The sequence below is a fragment of the Hemitrygon akajei genome, chromosome 12 (assembly GCF_048418815.1).
Source record: "Hemitrygon akajei chromosome 12, sHemAka1.3, whole genome shotgun sequence".
Taxonomy (NCBI): Eukaryota; Metazoa; Chordata; class Chondrichthyes; order Myliobatiformes; family Dasyatidae; genus Hemitrygon; species Hemitrygon akajei.
The window spans coordinates 2694355-2712977 of NC_133135.1; the positions used below are offsets into that span (position 1 = coordinate 2694355).

General features: G+C 45.0%; 1 protein-coding gene across 1 annotated transcript in view; it reads right to left on the bottom strand.

The window, feature by feature from the left end:
* LOC140737420 (uncharacterized) overlaps positions 1-18623 on the bottom strand; it is a 108621-nt gene that overhangs the window by 27210 nt on the left and 62788 nt on the right. The window contains exon 8 of the mRNA XM_073063907.1: positions 9226-9364. Within this exon, the coding sequence (XP_072920008.1) occupies positions 9226-9364 (139 nt within the window). The remainder of the gene's footprint in view (positions 1-9225; positions 9365-18623) is intronic.

An 18623-nucleotide genomic window follows, 5' to 3' on the forward strand; every position in this document is an offset into this window, starting at 1 on the left:
CATTGTCCAAGATGGCATGCAACTTGGACAGCATTCTCTTTTCAGACACCACCGTCAGAGAGTCCATTTCCACCCCCACAACATCACTGGCCTTACGAATGAGTTTGTTGATTCTGTTGGTGTCTGCTACCCTCAGCCTGCTGCCCCAGCACACAACAGCAAACATGGCCACCACAGCCTCGTAGAATATCCTCAGCATCGTCCAGCAGATGTTAAAGAACCTCAGTCTCCTCAGGAAATAGAGACGGCTTTGACCCTTCTTGTAGTCAGCCTCAGTGTTCTTTGACCAGTATGTAGTGAGACTGTCAGGAAGGGCAGGCAGATTATAGGACAAAATTACAAAATTGCCATCTTGTACAATGACTCTCATCCACTCCATAATGTACTGGTTAAAGGACCTCAGTCTCCTCAGGAAATAGAGACCGCTCTGACCCTTCTTGTAGACAGCCTCAGTGTTCTTTGACCAGTCCAGTTTATTGTCAATTCGTATCCCCAGGTATTTGTAATCCTCCACCATGTCTTGGATGGAAACAGGGGTCACTGGTGCCTTAGCCCTCCTCAGGTCCACCACCAGCTCCTTAGTCTTTTTCACATTAAGCTGCAGATGATTCTGCTCACACCATGTGACAAAGTTTCCCACCGTAGCCCTGTACTCAGCCTCATCTCCCTTGCTGATGCATCCAACTACAGCAGAGTCATCAGAAAACCCTTCTTCAGGACTGGAAAGGAAGGGGAAGAGCCAGGCTGGAAAGGTAGGAATAGGGGAAGAGCCAGGCTGGAAAGGAAGGGGAAGAGCCAGGCCGGAAAGGAAGGGGAAGAGCCAGGCCGGAAAGGTAGGAATAGGGGAAGAGCCAGGCCGGAAAGGTAGGAATAGGGGAAGAGCCAGGCCGGAAAGGTAGGAATAGGGGAAGAGCCAGGCCGGAAAGGTAGGAATAGGGGAAGAGCCAGGCCAGAAAGGAAGGGGAAGAGCCAGGCCAGAAAGGAAGGAATAGGGGAAGGAGGATAGCTAGAAGATGATAGGTGAAACCAGATGAGTGAGAAAGGTAAATGGCAGGAGAGGAAGCAATCTGATAAGAGAGGAGAGTGGACCATAGGAGAAAGGGAAGGAGGAGGGACACCAGTGGAGGTGATAGGCAGGTGAGAAGAGCCAAGAAGCCAGAGTGGGGAAATTGATGCACCATCAATAACTCTCAGAGACGGGAGGCAAAAGATGGGCTTTTATTAGCTGCAAACGTGACCACAACATCTTGGAGACTGAGGGAGGAGCAGTGCCTCCAATCGCCTTTATACAGGGGTCTGTGGGAGGAGCCACAGGAGCAGTCAGCAGAGGGGCATGTCCAGACAGGTATACATAGTTTACCACAGGAATGGAAGAAGACAGAAGTTGGAGGGAAAAAAATAATGGAATGAGAAATCGATATTCGTGCCATCAGGTTGGAGCCGACCTAGATGGGATATGAGGTGCTGCCTCTCATCATGGTAAAAAAAAGAAAGGGAGGCCATGAACTGCCATGCTGGAACAAGATTAGGAATAGGTATTAAAATGGTTGGGAACTGGGAAAATTCACTTTTTTCAGAGACATATCCTCACTTACCTGTTCATTACATCCTAAAAGAAAAACTAACTGGCTTTATTAGACACGAGTCACCCTTTCACCCCACGCTGACTCTCTCTCTGATCAAGAAGTGCTTCTGCAAGAACTCAGATACTCTGCCCAAAGTTAACAAATTCCAGAAACAGCATTTTAACAGATCCATCCCCATCTTATCCTGGCCACTCATCTTAACACAGAGATGCCTTGGCACTTTTCCAGGACAGTGAGGCAATTTCTCAATTGAGAATATCTCGGCCAACACATTAATAATTTCCTTCTGTACTCCCTGTAGTAGTTGTGTGATAGAAACCATTGGCTCCTGAAGATTAGCCCATGCCTAATCTCATTAATTCTCCCATCACCATTTTTAGACTGACACTGAATCTAACAGATTCCTCAATTTATTTCTAGTGTTCCTGTTTCACTGACGGCGAGATTAACTATTTAGTAAGGATCCATCTTCAGATTTCCAATGAAGCTATCTGAGCTGTCAGTCAACAAGCAGCCACAAAGCTTTTGCTCTGAAGATTTGCAGTTCTGTTCTTGATGTCCCGCTCATACTCTCTCATATTCTCTTTCTGCATTCTTTATCACTTTCCTTCCATCCCTCTGTGTTTCTTTGTACCTGAGCTACAAGGCTTTCAATGTTCTGCTTTTCTACAATCCACTTCCACCTTAATGACACAATTGCAATGGGAGACATCAATATGCAAGGGGATTGGGAAAATCAGGTTGGTGTCAGATCGCAAGAGAGGGAATTTGTTGAGTGCCTTCAAGATGGCTCTTTAGAGCAGCTTGTGTTTGACCTACACAGGGAAAGGCCATTTTAGATTGGGTGTTGTACAATAACCCCGATCTTATAAAGGAGCTTAACGTAAAGGAATCCAGAGGAAGCAGTGATCATAATATAATTGAATTCATACTGCAATTTGAGAGGGAGAAGCATAACTCACATGTATCAGTATCACAATGGAATAAAGGGAATTATAGAGGCACGAGAGAGAAGTTTGCCCAACTGGAATGGAGGCGGATACTGGCGGGGATGATGGAAAAGCAGAGATGGCTGAAGTTTCGGGGATTGGTCAAGTCAAGTCACTTTTTTTGTCATTTCAACCATAACTGCTGGTACAGCACATAATAAAATGAGACAGTGTTTTTCAGGACCATGGTGTTACATGACAGTACAAAAACTAGACTGAACTATGTAAAAAAAACAACACGGAGAAAGCTACACTAGACTACAGACCTACACAAGACTGCAGAAAGTACACAAAAACAGTGCAGACATTACAATAAATAATAAACAGGACAGTAGGGCAAGGTGTCAGTCCAGGCTTCGGGTATTGAGGAGTCTGATAGCTTGGGGAAAGAAACTGTTACATAGTCTGGCCGTGAGAGCCCGAATGCTTCGGAGCCTTTTCCCAGACAGCAGGAGGGGGAAGAGATTGTATGAGGGGTGCATGGGGTCCTTCATAATGCTGTTTCCTTTGCGGATGCAGCATATAGTGCAAATGTCCGTGATGGCAGGAAGAGAGACCCCGATGATCTTCTCAGCTGACCTCACTATCCGCTGCAGGGTCTTGCGATCCGAGATGGTGCAATTTCCAAACCAGGCAGTGATGCAGCTGCTCAGGATGCTCTCAATACAACCCCTGTAGAATGTGATGAGGATGAGGGGTGGGAGATGGACTTTCCTCAGCCTTCGCAGAAAATAGAGATGCTGCTCTACTTAGTTCACAAAGCGCAGGATAGATATGTCCCACAGAGGAAGAAGCTCTCAAATGGCTGAGGTAGGCAACCATGGCTGACAAAGGAAGCTAAGGACTGCATAAAAGCCAAGGAAAGGGCATATAAGGTAGCTAAAGTGAATGGGAAGTTGGATGATGGACAAGTTTTTAAAATCCAACAAAAGGCAACTAAAAAACTATAAGAAGGGAGAAGATAAAACATGAGGGAAGACTAGCCAATAATATAAAGCATCTTACTATAATAATCTGTAATAATTTATAAGTATTATTATGGATGAAGTTTTGAGATACTTATAACCATATAACAATTACAGCATGGAAACAAGCCATCTCGGCCCTTCTAGTCCATGCTGAATGCTTACTCTCATCTAGTCCTACCTACCTGCACTCAGCCCATAACCCTCCATTCCTTTCCTGTCCATATACCTATCCAATTATTTTTTTTTAAATAACAATATTGAACCTGCCTCTACCACTTCTACTGGAAGCTTGTTCCACACAGCTATCACTCTCTGAGTAAAGAAATACCCCCTCGTGTTTCCCTTAAACTTTTGCCCCCTAACTCTCAACTCATGTCTTCTTGTTTGAATCTGCCCTACTCTCAATGGAAAAAGCTATCCATGCCAACTCTATCTATCCCCCTCATAATTTTAAATACCTCTATCAAGTCCCCCCTCAACCTTCTATGCTCCAAAGAATAAAGACCTAACTTGTTCAACCTTTCTCTGTAACTTAGGTGCTGAAACCCAAATAACATTCCAGTAAATCTTCTCTGTACTCTCTCTATTTTGTTGACATCTTTCCTAGAATTCAGTGACCAGAACTGTACACAATACTCCAAATTTGGCCTCACCAATGCCTTGTACAATTTTAACATTACATCCCAACTCCTATACTCAATGCTCTGATTTATAAAGGCCAGCATACCAAAAGTTTTCTTCACCACCCTATCCACATGAGATTCCACCTTCAGGAATCTCAATAATATTCCTAGATCACTCTGTTCTACTGCATTCCTCAGTGCTCTACCATTTACCATGTATGTCCTATTTTGATTAGTCCTACCAAAATGTAGTACTTGTATGGTTTCTGTACAGGGAAATCTTGCCTGACAAATCTGTTAGAATTCTTCAAGGAAGTAAGAAGCAGGGTGGACAAAGGAGAGGCAGTGGATGTCAGTTACTTGGATTTTCAAAAGGTCTTTGATCAAGTGCCACACATGAGGCTGCTTAACAAGATAAAATCCTATGGTGTTACAGGAAAGATACTGGTATGGATAGAGGAATGGCTGACAGGCCAGCGAGTGGGAATAAAAGGGGCCTTTTCTGGTTAGCTGATGTTGACTAGTGGTGTTCCTCGGGGGTCAGTATTGGGGCTGCTGCTTTTCACATTGTTTGTCAATGATTTGGATAATGGAATTGATGACTTCGTGGCAAAATTTTCAGATAATACAAAGATAGATGGGGGGGGTAGGTAGTGCTGAGGAAGCAATGCGATTGCAGCAGAACTTTAACAAATTGGAAGAATGAGCAAAAAGTGGCAGATGGAATATTGTGTTGGGAAATGTATGAAAATACATTTTGGTAAAAGGAACAATAGTGCAGACTGTTATCTAAGTGGAGAGAAGGTTCAAACATCAGAACTGCAGAGGAACTTAGAGGTCCTCGTGTAAGACTCCCAGCAGGTTAATTTACAGGTTGAGTCTGAGGTAAAGAAGGTAAATACAGTGCTGGCACTCATTTCAAGGGGAATAGAATATTAAAACAAGGAGATAATGCTGAGTCTTTATAAGACACTAGTTAGACCGCACTTGGGAGTATTGTCAATAGTTTTGGGCCCCTTATCTCAGAAAGGATGTGTTGCCATTGGAGAGAACGCAGTGGAAGTTCATGAGGTTTATTCTGGGAATGAAGGGGTTAACACATGAGGAGCGTTTGGCAGCTTTGGGCCTGTACTCACTGGAATTTAGAAGAATGTGGGAGGATCTCATTGATACCTACCGAATGTTGAAAGGGTCGATGTGGAGACAATGTTTCCTAAGGTGGAGGTATCCAGAACTAGATGGCATAGCCTCAGAATTGAGTGGCAACCCTTTAGAACAGATGTAAGGAGACTATTTTTTTTTAGCCAGAGAGCAGTAAATCTGTGGAATGCTCTACTACAGATTATGGTGGAGTCTAAATCCATGTGTATATTTAAGGTGGAAGTTGATGGTTTCCTGTTTGGTCAGGGCATCAAAGGATATGGCGGGACAGCAGATGTATGGGTTTGAGTGGGATCCAGGATCAACCACGATGGAATGACAGAGCAGATTTGATGGGCTGAATGACCTAATTCTGCTCCTATATTTTATGGTAAATGACATACACAGAATACTGGAGGAACTCAGCAGACCAGGCAGCATCTACAGAAAAAAAGTACAGTCGATATTTTGGCAGAACCGGAGAAAAAAGCTGAGGAGTGGATTTAAAAGATGGGGCGAGGGACAGAAACGGCAGGTGATAGGTGAAACTGGAAGGGGGACAGATGAGGTAAAGTGCTGGTAAGTTGATTGCTGAAAGGGATACAGGCCTGGAGAAGGGAGAAATCTAATAGGAGAAGACATGGAAGAAAGAAAAGGGGGAGGAGCACCAGAGGGAGGTGATGGACAGGCAAGGAGCTAAGGTGAGAGGGGGAAAAGTGGATGGTGAATAGTGAAGGAGCGGGACAGTGAATTACCGGAAGTTCGAGAAATCGATATTCATATTATCAGGTTGAATGCTACCCAGGCGGAATACAAGGTGTTGTTCCTCCAATCTGAGTGTAGCCTCATCTCAACGGTAGAAGAGGTAACGGATTGACATATCAGAATGGAAGTTGGAAGTGGAATTAAAATGGCTGGCGACTGGGATATCCCACTTATTCTGGTGGATGGAGTGTAAGTGCTCAGCAGATCTATCTCCCAATCTACATTGGGTCTCACTGACATACAGAAGACCACACCGGGAGGACCAAACACAGTATATGACCCCAATAGACTCACAGGTGAAGTATCGCCTCACCTGGAAAGTCTGTTTAGGGCCCTGGATGGTAGAAAGGGAGGTGGTGTAGGGGCAGGTGTAGCACTTGTTCTGCTTAAGTGCCAGGAAGGAGATCAGTGGGGAGGGACGAATGGACAAGAGAGTCCACGTAGGGTGCGATCTCTACAGAAAACAGCAAGTTGGTGGGGGAGGGGGAGATTTGTTTGATGGTGGGATCTCATTGGAGATGGCTGAAGTTTCAGAGAATTATGTGCTGGACGCGGAGGCTGGTGGGCTGGTAGGTGAAAACAAGAGGAGGTTTATCCTTGATAGGGTGGCAGGAGGATGGGGTAAGACCAGATGTGCACATACGTCCACCAGCCTCAGTGTTCAGCACCCTTTTTTCCTGGCTTGCTGAGTTCCTCCACTATTTTGTGTGTGTTGCTTAGAGTTCCAGTATCTGCAGATTTTCTCTTGTTTGCAATTAATTAACTGTGCAATTCTTGCTTTCAGGGATCATAGAGTCAAATAATACACAAACAGGCCCTTGGGCTCATCATGTGACGTTCATGACCATCAGGTGCCTATCTACACCAATCCCATTTATCAGCACTTGTTCCCTTTCAGTCTTGCTGATTCAACTGCTTCTCCAGACACTTCATAAATGTTGTGATGATCTCGGTCTTCACTGTCCCCTTAGTTAATCCCAGGTTCAAAACCCTCTTGGGGAAGGAAGTTGTTCCATAGATACTTTCCAATCCATCTACCCTTTACCCTAAGTCTTTGAACATAAACAGTACAGGCCCTTCAGCCATGATGTTGTGCTGACATTTTAACATACTTTAAGATCAATATAACTCTTCCCTTCTACATAATTCAAACATCAGAAGAGCAAAGAGACTTAGAAGCCCTTGTGCAAGACTCCCAGAAGTTTAATTTACAGGGTGAGTCTGTGGTAAAGAAGGCAAATGCAATGTTGGCATTTATTTCAAGGAGAATAGAATATAAAAACAAGGAGATAATGCTGAGCCTTTATAAGACACTAGTCAGGCTGCACTTTGAGTATAGTCAATAATTTTGGGCCCATTGTGTCAGAAAAAATGTGTTGTCATTGCAGAGAGTCCAGAGGAGGTTCACGTAGATTATTCTGGGAATGAAGGGGTTAACATGAGGAGAGTTTGGCAGTTTTCGGCCTGCTCACACTGGAATTTAGAAGAATGAGTGGGGATCTCATTGAAACCTACCGAATATTGAAAGGACTAGATGGCGTAAATGTGGAGATGATGTTTCCTATGGTGGGGGTATCCAGAACTAGACGGTACAGCCTCAAAATTGAGGGGCGACCTTTTAGACCAGAGGTAAGGAGTAATTTTTTTAGTCAGAGAGTAGCGAATCTGTGGACTACTCTGCTACAGACTGCGATGAAGTCCATGGGTATATTCGAAGCAGAATTTGATATAGATTCCTGATTGCTTGGGGCATCAAGGGATATGGTGAGAGGTCAGGTGTATGGGGTTGAATAAGATCCGGGTTCAGCTATGATGAAATGGTGGAGTGGACTCGATGGCCTGAATGGCCTCATTCTACTCCTATGTCTTATGGTCTTATAACCCTCCATTTTTTCTTTTATTGATTGTATTTGTTCATTGTCCCTTATTACCCCTGGCAGTACACTCCATACATCCACCACTTTGTCTAAAAAGAAATATACCTCTGACACCCCCCCTACACTTCCTTACAAACACTTTAAAATTCTGCCCCCTTGTATGAGCCATTCATGCCCTCAGAAAAAAAACCATGGCTGTCCACTCTATCTGTGTCTATCAGCACCTTGTATACTGCTATCAAGTAATCTTTCATCCTCCTTCACTTCAAGGAGCAAATCCCCATCTCTATCAACTGATCCTCATAAGATATCCAGGCAGCATCCTGGTAAATGTCCTCTGCGCCCTTTCTAAAGCTTCCACATCCTTCCTATAATAAGGTGACCAGAACTGAAAATGCTAATCCAAGAGGAGTAACCAGAGGGGTAACATTACCTTGTGGCTCTTGAACTCAATCCCCTGACTAACGAAGGCTGACACACTGTACTCCTTCTTAACCACCCAATCAACTTGCTCAGCAATGTCGAGGGATCGATTGACGTGGACCCCAATCTCCATTTCTTCTTCGTTCTGTTGTTCTCGGCATCTCTGCCATTGAGAGAAGTTTCATACTCTCCACCTACATATGGCCCTCAGAAACCTGTACACTTCTACCAGGTCCCACCTCCATGGAAAGCAAAGCAAACCTCTACAGTCTGTCCTCATAGGGAGTCAGGATCATCACTCTACAGGAAATGGTTATGTTGGAGAGGGTGCAGAGGATACGCAGTTATCGGGAGGGATTGGACAAACTGCATTTGCTTTTCTTAAGCAAAGGAGGCTGAAGGGAGACTTGATAAGATTTACAGATTAGCTTCATTTGTCGCACATACGTTGAAACATTCAGTGAAATGCATCACTAATGTCAATGACTAACACAGAGGATGTGCTGGGGGCCCCCGCAAGTGTCACCACACTTCTGGTGTCAATGTAACATGCCCACAACCTACTAATCTTAAACCATATGTCTTTGGAATCGAGAGGAAACTGGAGCACCTGGAGGAAACACACACGGTCACAGAGTGAACATACAAGCTCCTTACAGACAGCAGTGGGAATTGATCACTGGCACTCTAAAGCATTGTGCTAACCACTCCTCTACCACCCACTTTATGAGAGGCAGAGATTGGGCAAATGGTGAGTGACTTTTCCCCATGGTAGAGTAGAGGCAACTAAAACTAGAGGGGAAAGGCTGAGGGAGAGGGGTAAATACATTGAAAAGGATTGTTCATTCACTTACCACCCTGTGGGGTGACGTTTGGCCGACCCATTGCTTGGAGGTTGACAGGACTGCCACCTTGAAGCTTCGTGTTCCACCTCTTCCTCTGCAAGATGTGTGGGTAAATGCCAGACGATATTTCTTTGGCTTTGTACCGGGCCTAAACGAACACAGTGTCACACAAATAACTGAACCATTTCAGTACATGCCTGGCTGCTGACAGTGATGTAAGCAGCTAAATAAAGAGACAAGAACAAAATTACAGATGCTGCCAATCTTATAAAGCTGTAGTGCAATTACACGGCCTACACTCACAGACACACACACACACACACACAGATATATATACACAACACATTGGAATACACACACACACACGAATACCCAGAGGAATACACATACTCACAGGAATATGAAACACTCAAACACACAATAGACAATAGGTGCAGAAGTAGACCATTCGGCCCTTCGAGTCTGCACCGCCATTTTGAGATCATGGCTGATCAATTACTATCAATACCCGGTTCCTGCCTTGTCCCCATATCCCTTGATTCCCCTATCCATAAGATACCTATCTAGCTCCTTCTTGAAAGCATCCAGAGAATTGGCCTCCACTACCTTCCGAGGCAGTGCATTCCAGACCCCCACAACTCTCTGGGAGAGGAAATTTTTCCTTAGCTCTGTCCTAAATGACCTACCCCTTATTCTCAAACCATGCCCTCTGGTACTGGACTCTCCCAGCATCTGGAACATATTTCCTGCCTCTATCTTGTCCAATCCCTTAATAATCTTATATGTTTCAATCAGATCCCCTCTCAATCTCCTTAATTCCAGCGTGTACAAGCCCAGTCTCTCTAACCTCTCTGCGTAAGACAGTCCAGACATCCCAGGAATTAACCTCGTGAATCTACGCTGCACTTCCTCTACAGCCAGGATGTCCTTCCTTAACCCTGGAGACCAAAACTGTACACAATACTCCAGGTGTGGTCTCACCAGGGCTCTGTACAAATGCAAGAGGATTTCCTTGCTCTTGTACTCAATTCCCTTTGTAATAAAGGCCAACATTCCATTAGCCTTCTTCACTGCCTGCTGCACTTGCTCATTCACCTTCAGTGACTGATGAACAAGGACTCCGAGATCTCTTTGTATTTCTCCCTTACCCAACTCTACACCGTTCAGATAATAATCTGCCTTCCTGTTCTTACTCCCAAAGTGGATAACCTCACACTTATTCACATTAAACGCCATCTGCCAAGTATCTGCCCACTCACCCAGCCTATCCAAGTCACCCTGAATTCTCCTAACATCCTCATCACGTCACACTGCCACCCAGCTTAGTATCATCAGCAAATTTGCTGATGTTATTTTCTATGCCTTCATCCAAATCGTTAACGTAAATGGTAAACAGCTGTGGTCCCAATACCGAGCCCTGTGGCACCCCACTAGTCACCACCTGCCATTCCAAGAAACACCCATTCACCGCTACCCTTTGCTTTCTATCTGCCAACCAGTTTTCTATCCATGTCAATGCCTTCCCCCGATGCCCTGAGCTTTGATTTTACCCACCAATCTTCTATGTGGGACCTTATCAAATGCCTTCTGAAAATCGAGGTACACTACATCCACTGGATCTCCCCTGTCTAACTTCCTGGTTACATCCTCGAAAAACTCCAACAGATTAATCAAGCATGATTTACCCTTGGTAGATCCATGCTGGCTCAGCCCAATCCTATCACTGCTATCTAGATATGCCACTATTTCATCCTTAATAATGGACTCTAGCATCTTTCCCACCACCGATGTCAAGCTGACAGGTCAATAGTTCTCTGTTTTCTCCCTCCCTCCTTTCTTAAAAAGTGGGATAACATTAGCCATTCTCCAATCCTCAGGGACTGATCCTGAATCTAAGGAACATTGGAAAATGATTACCAATGCATCCGCAATTTCTAGGGCCACCTCCTTTAGTACCCTAGGGTGCAGACCATCTGGACCTGGGGATTTGTCAGCCTTCAGTCCCATCAGTCTTCTCATCACCGTTTCCTTCCGAATGTCAATCTGTTTCATTTCCTCTGTTACCCTATGTCCTTGGCCCATCCATACATCTGGGAGATTGCTTGTGTCTTCCTTAGTGAAAACAGATCTAAAGTACTTATTAAATTCTTCTGCCATTTCTCTGTTTCCCATAACAATTTCACCCAATTCATTCTTCAAGGGCCCAAAGTTGTTCTTAACTATCTTCTTTCTCTTCACATACCTAAAAAGGCTTTTGCTATCTTCCTTTATATTCCTGGCTAGCTTGCGTTCGTACCTCATTTTTTCTCCCCGTATTGTCTTTTTAGTTAAGTTCTGTTGTTCCTTAAACACTTCCCAATCATCTGTCCTCCCACTCACCTTAGCTCTGTCATATTTCCTTTCTTTTTAATGCTATGCAATCTCTGACTTCCTTTGTCAACCACTGTGGCCCCTTTCCCCCCTTTGAATCCTTCCTTCTCTGGGGGATGAACTGATTTTGCACCTTGTGCATTATTCCCAAGAATACCTGCCATTGCTGTTCCACTGTCTTTTCTGCTAGGCTATCCGCCCAGTCAACTTTGGCCAGCTCCTCCCTCATGGCTCCATAGTTTCCCCTGTTCATCTGCAACACTGACACCTCCGAGCTGCCCTTATCCTTCTCAAATTGCAGATAAAAGCTTATCATATTGTGATCACTACCTCCTAATGGCTCCTTTACTGCGAGATCGCTTATCAAATCCTGTTCATTACATAACACTAAATCCAGAATAGTTTTGTCCCTGGTCGGCTCTCGTACAAGCTGTTCCAAGAATGCATCCCGTAGGCACTCTACAAACTCCCTATCCTGTGGTACAGCACCAACCTGATTCTCCCAGTTCACCTGCATGTTGAAATCCCCCATAACTACTGCGACATTACCTTTGCCACATGCCAATGTTAACTCCCTATTCAACTTGCACCCAATATCCATGCTACTGTTTGGTGGCCTGTAGACAACACCCATTTGGGTGCTTTTGCCTTTACTGTTCCTCAGTTCTATCCACACAGACTCTACTTCTCCTGACCCTATGTCCCCCCTTGCAAAGGACTGAATCTCATTCCTCACCAACAGGGCCACCCCACCCCCTCTGCCCACATTTCTGTCCCTACGATAGCATGTATACCCTTGTACATTCATTTCCCACAGCCAGACAGGAGTACATATAGAGGAATGCGTGCACACACACACACACACACACACACAAAAAGTGCAGGAATACCCACGTGCGCACACACAGAAGAATACACACACACACACACCCCCCCACAATAATTTTCTCATTCTCTCTCTGGTTCACACAGACAGACAGACAGATGTATACACAGAGGAATAACCACAGCAATATATGCATGGGAATACACAAGTACAGGAATACACACACGTACACGGGAACACGCGCACGTGAATACACACAGGCAGGGGGACACGCACGCACATGGGAATATGTGCATGCACACAAGCCTGGGAACACATGCGCATGTACACACTGGGAAGCACACACATGGAAGCACACACGCACACAAGGGCGCAAAGTAGCACACGGACACACAGGGAAGCACACGCCAACATGGGAATACACACACATAAACACACAGGAATATACATACACATGCACGGGAATACACACAATTACACAAACACGTGAATACATGCACAAACACATGGGAATACACCGGAATACACACACACAAAAACACATGGGAATAAACACATGGGAATACACAAAGGCACACACTCACACAGGAATACACACTTGCACACACGCAACGGGAATACACACTCACACATGCCTGGGAACACATGCGCACACGGACACACGGGAGCACATACAAACACATGGGAATACACACACTTACACAAACACATGAACACATGCACAAACACATGGGAATACACACACATACACATGGGAATAAAAGTACACACACACGGGAATACACACACGCAGTAATACGCATTCGCGCACACCCAGTAATATGCACACGTGGTAATACACGCACACAGTAATACACACATACATGAATACAAGCACACATAAATGCACAGAAATATACTCACACACAAACACACGTACATGGGAATATACACACACACACACACAGAGGAATAAAAACACATGAGGGAACACGCACACACACAGGAATACACACACACAAATGCCAAAATATACACACACACACCTGGGAATACACATAGGTGCAGGAGTACACACATGAGAATACACAGACTCACAGGAATATGAAATGCTCAAACACACGTGCCCAGACACGGGAGTACACACAGAGGAATGCGCGCACACATGCACAAAGTGCAGGAATACCCGCGCACACACACACACACACAGAGAAGAATATACCCATCCCACAGTATTTCTTTCTCTCTCTCTCACACACACGAATATAAGCACACAGGAATACACACACACACACACACACACACACACACACACACGTGGGAATACGCACACTCAAAGGAATACAAAGCATACAGTTACACAGACACAGTAAGACACACAGAGGAATGCACAGGCACTCACACCCACACAGGAATACCCACACACTAACACACAAAGGAGCACATATACCCACCCACAGGAATAGACTCTCTCTCTCATACACACACACACAGGAATAAACATACACTCGCACGCACATACACACAGACAGATGTATACACAGAGGATTACACACAGTAATATACGCATGGGAATATACACACACACAATTTTCCAAAATGATTAAGTGTGTGTCTCTGAGTGATAACAATAGGATTGAGTTCAACTTTAAATTTGACAGGGAGAAAGTAAAGCCTGATATAGCAGTATTTCAGTGGAATTACAGTGGTATAAGAGAGGAGTTGGCCAAAGTAAATTGGAAGGAGATGCTGGCAGGGATGATAGCCGAGCAGCAATTGCTTGATTTTCGGAAGAAAATGAGGAAGGTGCAGGACATGTGTATTCCAAAAATAAAGAAACACTCAAATGGTACAACTGTGGCTGACAAGGGAAGTCAAAGCTATTGTAACAGCAAAAGAAAGAGCATACAACAAAGCAAAAATTAGTGGGGAGATTGAGGAAAGGGAAGGTTTTTTTAAACCTACAGAGAGCAACTAAAAATAAAATCATTAGAAGGGGAAAAAAGGTGAAATATGAAAGTAAGCTAGCAAGTAATATCAAAGTGCATAGTAAAAGTTTTTTCAATTATGTTAAAGATCAAAATGGAATGAGCGTGGATATAGGACCGCTAGAAAATGAGGCAGGAGAAATAATAATGGGGGACAAGGAGATGGTTGATGAACTAAATGAGTATTTTGCATCAGTCTTCACTGTGGAAGACACTGGCAGTGTGTCTAATATTGTAGTGTGTGAAGGAAGAGAAGTGGGTGCAGTTACTGTTACAAGCGAGAAGGTGCTCAAAAAGCTGAAAGACTTAAAGGTATGCAAGTCACCCGGACCAGTGAAACTACACCCCAAGGTTCTGTAAGAGGTAGCATTAGAGATTGTGGTGGCATTAGAAATCATCTTTTAACCTGCTCCACAAATTAATCTAACCCTTCCCTCATACATTGCCTTCCATTTTTCTATCATCCCTTGCTGGATGTGGCTCAGGTGATGGCTCACAAATCCCCTGGGGAAAGGAAGAAAGTTTCTTTCTTCGGATATCAGTGAAAATGTGGGATTCCTACAGAAAATGGGAGAAGCAAGCTGCGCAGTGAATAATATGGGTAGCGTCTGAGCAAAACAAAAAAATGTATGAAATGATCAAAGATTGAATGAGGCAGGCAAAATGGATAGAGGCTCAGTGGAACAGTTGCACACAAAATACTGGAGGAACTCAGCAGGTCAGGCAACATCAGTGGAAATGAATAAAGAGTTGATATTTCATCAGGACACAGACTAGATTTGGTGGAAAAACCTGAGTTGCTTTCTTCAGAACGTCAAAGGCTGAGGGTTAACCTGATCTAAGCTTATTTATTTTATTCATTTAGCGATACAGTGTGAAACAGGCCCTTTTGGCCAATGAGCCACACCACCCAGCAATACACTGATTTAACCCTAACCTAATCACAGGACATTTACAATGACCAGTTAACCCACTAACTGGCCTGTCTTTGGACTGTGAGAGGAAATCAGTGCACCTGGAGGAAGCGCATGTGGTCATGGCGAGTATGTACAAACTCCTTAGCGAAGAGGCTGGAATTGAACTCCAAATTCTGATTCCGAGTTATAACAGCCTCACACTAAACAATACACTACAGTGGTGCCCTCAATCTCAAAATACAGACAGATGGTACATTTTTCACAGGAAAGATGAACCTACTTCAGATTTTCTCTGTTTTTGCACTGTTTTTCAAATTTAACTATTTAATATATGTAGGTAGGCAAAAGATAGTGTCACGGCTGCAGAAAAGGAGGAAGTCATGGAGGGATTCTCTACGGAGTTTCTGTGGGTGGAAGTTAGAAACAGGAGGGGGTCAATAACTTTACTGGGTGCTTTTTATAGGCCGCTCAATTGTAACAGGGATATTGAGGAGCAGATAGGGAAACAGATCCTGAAAAGGTGTAATAACAACAAGGTTGTTGTGGCGGGAGATTTTAATTTCCCAAATATCGATTGGCATCTCCCTAGAGCAAGGGGTTCAGATGGGTGGAGTTTGTTTGGTGTGTCCAAGAAGGTTTCTTGACACAATATGTAGCTAAGTCTACAAAAGGAGAGACTGTACTTGATTTGGTACTGGGAAATGAACCTGGTCAGGCATCAGATCTCTCAGTGGGAGAGTATTTTGGAGATAGTGGTCATAATTTCATCTCCTTTTCAATAGCATTGGAGAGAGATAGGAACAGACAAGTTAGAAAAACATTTAATTGGAGTAAGGGGAGTTATGAGGCTATCAGGCAGGAAATTGGAAGCTTAAGTTGGGAGCAGATGTTCTCAGGGAAAAGTACGGAAGAAATGTGGCAAATATTCAGGGGATATTTGTGTGGAGTTCTGCAAAGAATTGAAAATATACTTGGACTAAGATGTTAACTGTTCTGTGCTATCATCAATGGGATCATCTGTTGATCTGCCACCTGTCTTCAGGAGTTTCAGCTCGCTTACGATCAAGTGTCTCTGGAGGTGGTGGGCCAGCAGTGCTAAAGTACCACCTCCCACTGGTGAGCTTAAAAACTTGGCATCTGCCTCTATCAGAGTCATTGGTTGCTTGCATCCAACAGATAGTCTACTCTTCAGGTATCTATACAACTACTAAAGGGTTTGCAGAAGATGGATACACTGTCCGACTATCTGCCTCTCTGGACGTACTTGGTCCACACCCATGATGATCCTGTCTCTGCTGCCTCAGCTACAGCTCTGCTGGTTGACTTGATCTCTCTTCTAGTGAAGCCAAGGTCACGCAGCCACTTCTGGAAAATGAATGCAATAAAGCCACGGCAACCTACTTCAAATGGATAGTATGAGACCTTCCACCCTCTGGTCTTAATTCTGCATACTTGGTTAACTTGCGTTCATGGGCTTCATCGATGTTGTCTTTCCCAGGGACTGAGTTCACCAATAACCACTTCCCTACTGGTGTCAAACCATACGATTATATCTGGACGCAATGTGGTGAAAGCTATTTGCTCTGCCTTTCCCATCCAGATCAGCCTTGACACACCAATCACTGGTTGAAGAAAGTATGCTTGATCGTGGGCTTTTGCTGTACACCCTTGACTTGGAGCCTTCTTTCTCAAATGATACGCGATGTTCTGTGCAGCATGGGGCATGAGATAAGTTGTGCTGCAGTACTCTCTGCTCAGCTGCTTCTGTTACAACTTTGAGAATATTGGTATGTCTCCAAGTGTACATGCCATTGAAAAGACTGACTCTGCATGCACTCAAAATATGTTGAAGTGTTCCCTTCTCGCCACAAGCAGCACACCTGTCTGTCTTATCTTCAACCTGCTGAGGTTGGCAGGTGTTGGCAGCAGGTCATACGCCGCTTTGCATAGAAAAGAAATGCGGAGCGGTTCCATCTGCCACAGAACATTCCAAGATAGATGTCGTTGTTCAACACTTTCCCACCAGGTCCAAGCACCTTATTTGGCCAGGCCAGCAGTTTTAGCTAACCTCTTCTCTTCTTCTACCTCTTGTATTTCTTGCGTTACAAGCTCCTTACCTGTAGAAGATGACCACCACTTATGGGTTTCCCATCCAAGTCCCTGGTGACCTAGCTGGGTAGCCCCAACCATCTCCTAGTGCTTCAATATAGACTCTGCCTCATCAACTGCTACCTTGGCTGACCACTTCCTGCCTGATCTCACATCCAGCTGGATGTTCTTGATGACAGGGTCTTTTGAGTCTTGAAGTCTCAAGAATGATCTTACTTTGGCTACCTTGACCTCTTCAACAAGGGATTGCACTGGGATGGTGTGGTAAACTATGTGTATACCTGTCTGGACATGCCCCTCTGCTGACTGCTCCTGTGGCTCCTCCCACAGACCCCTGTATAAAGGCGATTGGAGGCACTGCTCCTCCCTCAGTCTCCAAGATGTTGTGGTCACTTTTGCTGTTAATAAAAGCCTATTGTTCGCCTCCCATCTCCGAGAGTTATTGATGGTGCATCAATTTTATTAGCAGCAATTTTAAAACATGGAGAGCATTTTACGACCCGACAGATTGGATATTGACCCTCAATCTCCGGAAGCCAGTATCGCTTTGGAACTCTGGCTTGCATACTTCCAATCGTACCTGGAAGAGATTCGTGCAACCGAGCCGGCAACGATGCACAAAATTCTCCTCTCCAGGGTCAGTCCGCAGGTCTATTCCCTGATCAGGGACCTGCCGACCTACCAAGGGGCACTGGACGCCCTCAAAAGACAATACCTGCGGCCGGTGAACACCGTCTACGCAAGACAACGCTTAGCGACACGGCGGCAGTGGGCCGGAGAGTCGAACACTGAGTTTGTCCAGGCCCTACAGACACTCGTGCAGGTCTGCGACTGCAGGGGACTGATGGCGGAGCAGCATGTGGAGCTGCTAGTAAGAGACGCCTTCGTTACGGGGATCAGGTCAGTGTATGTGTGCCAGCGGCTGCTGGAACACACCGATCTTACATTACATTCGGCGATCGAGCTGGCCGACATGCTGGAGGCCACTCTGCACAATGCTGACGCTCTCCAGGCGCGCGATCTCCCGCCAGCCCCGTGGACGCTGCAGACTCTGCAACCCGCCGGCGAATCGACCTCGGCTGCTGTCAGTCGCGAGTCCATGAAGTCCCCGCAACCCGCTGGTGAATTGACCTCGGCTGCTGCCAGTCACGAGTCCGTGCAGTGTTACTTCTGCGGACTCGAGAAGCACCCCCGAAAACGCTGCCCGGCCCGAGAAGC